The sequence below is a fragment of the Stylophora pistillata genome, chromosome 8 (assembly GCF_964205215.1).
Source record: "Stylophora pistillata chromosome 8, jaStyPist1.2, whole genome shotgun sequence".
Taxonomy (NCBI): Eukaryota; Metazoa; Cnidaria; class Anthozoa; order Scleractinia; family Pocilloporidae; genus Stylophora; species Stylophora pistillata.
This window is the reverse complement of record NC_142526.1, coordinates 30,462,315-30,470,087: the sequence shown is the minus strand read 5'-3', so window position 1 is coordinate 30,470,087 and position 7,773 is coordinate 30,462,315. Positions and strand designations below refer to the sequence as shown.

Sequence of the window (7,773 nt, the reverse complement as noted above, 5' to 3'; positions counted from 1 at the left end):
GCCGATTTTTTCAGCTACTATATCACGAGCACAACTTCATTAGCCATAATCATTCTAATCACAAATAATCTATGCATCATACAGGTTATCATTTATTAGCATGAAATTTTTGTTGTATTTCCAATACTTTTAGCTCTGAGACCGTTTTCGTTTAGTTTTACGGGAACACGTTTTTGCTGTTCAAGACAACTAAAATTTCTGCTAGAAACATACTTCAGTGACTTTCTGTTGAAGTGGCTGAACAATGATCAACAAGGATGAACGCGCCGCCAATTTTCTTCTCCATTTTGAATGTTTATTGAGATACAAAACACAGTACTAGTTAGAGACAGTTTAATTCACTGAGTTAGATTAAATCTTTGAACCTTAAAATTCCTATCCAAAGGATTGAATTGGAACTGATCCACCTGATAAGCTTTTGTTACTTTTTTAATTGGACCCAGGGTACTCCAAGACGAATACCGCTAAACCCATTCTGTTTCACTACGAAAAGAAACAGAATTTATGCTGTTGAAAAAACATTCGCAATTAGATACTGTTACGTGACCCAGCTGACGTGTTGACGTAAATTTGCAGGACTTCCAACAGGGAGCCCACACAAGCGGCGTGTCTGGTCGTTTGTTCGAAATATAAAGAAATGTATGGGAGAATATTGAAGAGTCGTAATATCATAAACTTATATCGAAGAATGTCTATGTTAAGGCTCAAAATAAATGTAAACCTACCTCAATTGCCGTGTATTGCCGTTTCTGTGGTTCTAAATGGCGAATTTGAGCGATTTGGTAGATTTTGCGTTGAGAAATTCGCCATTTAGAACCACAGAAACGACAATACACAGCAAGTGAGGTAGGTTTACATTTATTTTGAGCCTTAAAATAGACATTCCTCGATATAAATTACGATATTACGACTCTTCAATATTCCCCCATACATTTTTTTATATTTCGAACAAACGACCAGACACGCCGCTTGTATGGGGCCCCCTTTAGTCTCGCCGACCTTTCCAGCAGTTGTTCCTGTCTGAAGATGAGCAATACTTCTTCCCCTACCACCCCTCCTTAAAAAAAAGTCCCGTAAATGCATCAAAAGAGTAATATCCTTCAGTTCCCCCAACTCCCTCCCCCTGTTATTCTTCACGGTACAATTATAGAAAAGTTAAAGTCAAAAGTTCGCATCATCCATTAGAAACTTTTGAGAGTTTCCGGTTCCAACCTTGTAATGGCTTAATTATGGAGAAAAATACAAAAAGTAGAAAATAAATGTTTATTTTGTTTGGAACAATGACAGAGTGGCAAACCTGACTACGGAAAAAAAATGTTTATTAAACGCAATTTGCTTATGGATAAAATTTGTGATGAACAGGCTGCCTTCATTTCTTGAGTAACGTTTTCACAAATTCAATGTCAAAAGTTCTCCTTGCTTTGAAATATACTTTTCAATAATTATCATGAATAGTACTTTTGAAGATCGTCGAATATCCTATTAGAAAGCCTTTATCACGTAAAAGACAGCTGCATGTTGTCTTGCGTTGGTGAAATTGCCGACGGGCGAATGTAGACATTCATGAAATGAGCATCGTGCTTGCATGCACAGTCCCCTAAAAATATATGAATTAAAAAAAAAACCTTTGAGTTCTTCTTTCCGGATATCATAATTTCTTGACCTGTAATACCAGAACCTCATCAAAACATTTTGAAGAGGCTTTAACTCATCCAAAATGATTTTACTTGCATAAGTATTATTGTTAATTACTCCCAAAATAATTGCTTCCTTCTGTCAAGTACGTGCAAACAGCCAGTTTCCGGGGTCGCTTACGGAACAAGATACTTAGCGCCAAGAAATCAGCCCATTCCTAGAAAGCTACTGTAAGGAACTGGAGTATAAATATACATCGTCTTGAAAGTGCAAAAATTTGTAACAGCAAAACGTGACAGGACGATTTAGATATTTTAAGAAAAATTCTAAGTTCGCTCAAACCAACGCAGCTGGTCGAATTTCCATCACGAACGACGCCTCCGTGAAAACTACTTCGTGATAAATTCCAAATATGCAAACTCAAGATGCCAAACAGAATTTCTCCTTACCGTGTGAAAATCATTGATATCATGTTCAGGAGAAATTTAGAGAAACGCTGGTTTGTTAGAAATTTTCCATACTTCAATTTCCCATCGAGAGCTCACATTCTACTCGCTGAGACCTTTACTCATACCTTCGCAAAAGCTCTTCCCGTCGCGCGTAGGCACTCTGATAATTTATAAAGACAACAGCATTTTATTGTTTTGATTTCAAACGTTCTTCTTGAGTAAAATTTGTTTTCACTAAAGTAAACACCCCATGCAACAGAACTGGTTAAAGATATGTCTGGTGAAGCGCGATTACATTCCGGTCACGTAACTAGTAACGCAGCATGTAGGAAGTCACGGGCGCCAACAAACACGGTCACGGTAAATTTAACTTCAAACTTCTTTTCCGCTAGAAGGATACCAAAATATTCTGAAGGCAATTATCAAGAAAATCGTGATGTTATTCCTCAAGACAGATTCAATGGCAAAAAAATCCCTTGTAAAAGTTAAGAAGTTATTGTCCGAGTAACAAAGTCACATAAGTAGAATGAGTAATTATTAATCAGACAACAAGTTAAAATCAATAACAACAATGATCCCGAGCATTTATACCCATGGCCACCCAAGGTAGACTGGGAGGACTAGAAGAATACCTCTTTGGCAAAATTTAAGTTCAATTTTATATAAATTTTATAAGGATTTGTTTTACGTGATGCGATGCATTCTTTTCTTCAATAAATGGTTAAATAGAATATAAATGATCTATGGAAATAAATGACAACGAATTGTAGTCCTTTTATCAATTATTAAATTTCCGGTGAAATTTGATATCAAACTCGACCTTGACCCTTTTGCTAGTACACAATAATTAAGGCTAAACGTGATCTGCGTCATTTCAAAACGACCCCGCTAACGATCGCCACGATTGCTATTTGCAAGCTGAGGAAAAATAAAATCCAGTCTTGTGCCGTTGTTTTACGCGCGAGCTCTCAGAAAAATCAGGAAAATTACTATTTAACTGACAAATATCTTAATCTGTTTTTACATCCTCAATTTTCTCTTTTCCAAGGTTGATTAAGTCAATGGAACATCTAACGCATAAATTTTTTTGTTGCAACACCTTAGTATCATGTGCAAAGAATCACTCACGCGACTACTCGATGCACCAAGCTTTAAAAGAGTTTTTAGAAGAGAAATCTACTTTGTACCAGGTTTTTCTCCTACTTCTGACATAACAGAGCTTACATCTTAAAGTTGATTGAAGAAATTAATAGATCGATGTGGCTCGTCATATATGAATTCAGTGCACGAAATGGAAACTGCATTTAACAAGGTCGGTCTAAAAGCCATTTCCGTCACACAAGGAAATACAAATTTTAAACCACCTAAGGTTGCGTGCAGGAGTTTCGAAAGAAACAAATTAGGAACATGCAAAATTTATGAGAAAAGTCTGCTTAAGACATTTCTGGAGCTTTTGTAATGACTTGCCGATTAACACGAGGAATTGCATGGGGACAAACACGCTTTTGGAGTTTCCACGATAAAGTTTTACATAATTACACGTGCAGTGGGACATGGCCCTTTAACCGTCATGTGGGCAATCCCGTGATATGCAACTGCTCGAAGTTCGGGGACCGATAGAAAGTCACCTGAGGCTCCAAACTCCGAAGTTAATCACCTCCAGTCACAAGTATACTTTAAAAGAAAACAAACCGACTTTAGGTCGCAAAAATGGAATTGAGTTCTTTGATGAAGTGTCTTCGGGGAGATCCCCTCTTTCGCTGAAAGCGGATATTCGTGACTATGCTTAAATAGTGAAGTAAACGACGAAGTTTCTTAGAATCTAACTCAAGGTTAATACCAACTTCATCACAATAGCGCATAATCCCCCCTAAATTTATTTCCCTTTGATAAATTTTTATTCATTTACTTCCTTCGCGGTGTTCCACGCAGTCAACAAGATCTCCCGTGGGTGCCTTCGATTTTAATAATAGCTTGGACACTATGCATGATATATTCCCAAACCAAATTTTCCCGAGGTAATGTAATATTACTAATTACCAAAAATAGGAATTTCTTTAGTGAAGATGCAACACTATGTACAAATTACAAACTATAATCATGATGTAAAAATCATGCTCGCACCGCTGAAATTAAAAAAACTGTTCAAAACACGTCAAGATGGTTTCTGTGCGACTAAGCTTTGCAACAACAGTCAAATTTTGAGGATTAAATCAATTTTAAGATTGTAGTATTCAAGGAAGTTGAATGAATGATGAGCTGTGGGCAGGGACAAGGGAACTTTCGCCGCTAAAGTAGGCGATGGAAAATTGTCGTATTTTCACCGATCTTAAAGGATAGCTTAAAGGAACGAAGCCAGTAGTCTGCTTAATCTACATAAAATGAGTCTCTTTCGAGGAAGAACTGATCAAAGACTGATTTGGTACAAACTAAAACACGTTCTCAGATTTCTGGCATCCCTTGTGAGTTCCTCTTTGTTGTGTCACGTTCGATGTCGGATATTTCTGAAAGCCCTCTTGATTGGCCTAAAAAACGATACCATCATATTTCAACCAATCAGGACACGTTTTGATGTTATGGGCCTTATTGTGGCTCGCCACAGATTGAACTTGTGATTAGGATGTTGTTTATAAGCTATTACTTCACTTGCCAGTAGTCATATGCGCGTCATAGGCTAAACTGTCTCTATCTGGACCGGGGAAAGTACAACCGTCATTAAGCGAAGTTCTTCATTCGTTTGTGCAAACAAGAAGGGAAGCATGTTAGATACATGCAGAGAAGCAAATTTTGAAGAAGTTCGCCTCAGTGGAAAGCCATTTCAGTGTAATCTTCGCGTTTGTGACGCTTCAACGAACTTTTCGTGCAAAACTAACAAGTTCGAACTCTGCACAAACACGAACGAAAGTGCAAGGTGGATGCACGTTCCAAAAAATAACGGCAAGGAAATGATTCTAAACACCGTTTGTGAAATTGGCCGTCTTATAGGATCGGGAGGATTTGGAACCGTTTACGAGGGGAGTTTGGATGGTAAAAAGATAGCAGTTAAGAACATGCATCGAAACGTGAAAAACCCGCAAGCAATGTACGAGAGTGTCCAAGCAGAGAAATTGGCTCTCCCCCTGAAACATCCTAACATTGTACGGACTCTGGCTTTTTTTGAGCAAGAAAATCTACAAGATGTGTGGATTTTCATGGAATTTGCTGGTAACAGGACATTACAGGCAATTATTGACGATGATCGAGAAGTTCTGGGAAGTTCTCGCCGATGGAACTATGTTCGTGACATTGCCTGTGCGTTAAAATTCGTCCACGAGAATGGTCTTGTACATTTGGACTTAAAACCTGCAAATGTTATTGTTGATCGTCAAGATCTCTGCAAACTCGGTGATTTTGGATGTTGTCAGAGTATTGGGATAACTGCTAAGGACGAAGCTTTGCTTCCTCCGAGCCCTGCACCGAGTCCGAGAAGCTTACTAACTGGAACATTCGCGTACAGGGCACCAGAGTTGTTAAAAGGCGAACTTCCCAGCGGAAAAGCTGACATGTACTCACTTGGCATTTGCTTATGGCAGATGCTTTTCCGGGAACATCCCTATGGACTAGAAAGTCACTTTGTTGTTATTTTCGGAGTTGTTGCGCATCACTTACGACCGTCACTTGTAAATTTGCCGGCATTTGCGTCAACCGATTCAGACACGCCGGCCTATATTGAACTCATGAAGTTGTTATGGCATGCAAGCCCACTTGGCAGACCTACTGCAGGGGAAGTTTTAAAAATTGTGGATGATATGAAAACCATGTGACATTCTGGTTCAACACATGTCGAACTGTACACTAGTGCACGTAGGTCCTTGTTAGTTTGCACGTAGGTAGGCAACAAAGGTTGTAGAATTGACGCTTTGCATTTGCCACGACAGAATTATTTTTTAAATTTTATTTCTCGGAATAATTTCGTATCAGCTAAAATGAAAATTTCACTTTTTCTCTACCGGATGTGTTAAGAGAATCTAAAGGTCAAATTGTTGACCGGTTTCGTGTTGAAATTCCGTGTACGTATGTTGTTGTATTTTGTGGTGCTGTCACGACGACGTATTTGCATAAATTTGCAAAATTTTGCAAATCTCATTTACGCTCCAATACAAAAGATTTACGCAGATTCCATTCGTGAACGAAATTAGTGATTTTGTAGTCAATTCTCAAAGGAATTAATGTTTTCTAAAGAAATCTTACGCAGGTAATAAGGAGAAGTAATCTCTATATGTTTTGGTACATTTGAAGCAAATTTCGACTTCCGTGACACGGTAGCTGGAATTGGAAGATTGATCATTACTCGTAAAAGTGCGCTCTCATCCTGTATAGAGCACTTTTTATAGATTGCATGTAAATGAGAGATAAATGTGTATTAGTTTCCAAGGAGATCCTATATGTGAGATTTTGTAATGAGCCGTAAAATTTTATAGCCTTTTTGTTCCCCTAGACAACATAATCCTTCGTAATCAAGAGGTTTTCATGAATCTGAAAGTAATTTTTTGGGAGTTTTTCAGGTTGCGTAATGTGCTGTTGTCGTTCTTTTTTAATGGCCTTGAACTTTCCTAATGCTTTTCGAATATTTCTATTTTTTAAATTAATTTTAATTTTATTTACAGTTTTTTGGTACTTTTAGTGGGCCAGACTGGTGTAAAAAATGTTTTTTATTACTCTCGGTAGAAGCCCGTACTATGATCTTTATGCTAAAGAAAATAAAAAACTCAGTGTGAAAAAAATTCGAGCAATTTAGTGTCTACATTGTATCATGCAAGATGTAAATAGTATTGCAAAGTCATGATTTGAAACCTAAATTGTTTTATTATTGTATATTGATACCAAACATGTATTATAAAATTTACAGATTTATCATTAAGAGAGTTTATTTATTAGTTAAAGGAATAGTTGATATTTAGAGTTATATTCTGAGAGAATCTTCCAAAATTTTCATAGCTTGATGAAAGCAAGTAGATAAACACAGAAAAGTCCGTGACTATAATTAAAATATTAATTGTACAGAGAACAACATATTGTTGTGACTTACAGTAAAACTGTACAAAATAAAATGTATGCTGAAAGAAGCTTTTGTGTGCACATCATTGAATTTTACAGGTTTAACTATACTCTTGATCAGGGTTGTTTCATAAGCCATGTCGCTGATAAATGCATTGTTTATGAAGATCATTATCATTATACCATCTTTCACTCTTGAAAGATGCAGAAAAATTGATTGGTTTTGCAGTGATATTGCAATGGTATCAAGACATAACCTGACAGACCATTTAAAGCATAAAAAGCAAAAGTGATAAAGAAAACAATAAAATTACCAAACATATAAACTGAGAGGTGAGAGAGTAAAGGAAATTATTAGCTTTTGAAATTGGTGCATTAGACCTTTCAAGAGGAAAAGGTACTGATCTGAATAAGTCTGTCAATTACCAGTAAATGTTTAAAAATGTTTTGACTTTTTTCCTTGTTTCTCAGACAAATAACTGATGTGGTAAGTGCTTGAAATGAATAGGAACTGCATTAACATGCAACCAACTCTACGTGACCATGAGTTTAGTTTTCAAATCAGGAAGAGAAACAATAAAATAGCATAAACGAAAAGGGAACTACATGAAAGATCAGAACACGTCACCCGCAGCTGCGGGCTAATACCCGC

The 7,773-nt window shown here is 37.0% G+C and overlaps 1 protein-coding gene across 1 annotated transcript; it reads left to right on the top strand.

The window, feature by feature from the left end:
* Window positions 1–4,700: 4,700 nt before the first annotated feature.
* Window positions 4,701–7,189, top strand: LOC111322577 (serine/threonine-protein kinase mos). Its single transcript, XM_022925704.2, has one exon. It carries the CDS (start codon window positions 4,844–4,846, stop codon window positions 5,885–5,887), a length of 1,044 nt encoding a protein of 347 aa, XP_022781439.2. The 5' UTR covers window positions 4,701–4,843; the 3' UTR covers window positions 5,888–7,189.
* Window positions 7,190–7,773: the final 584 nt, after the last annotated feature.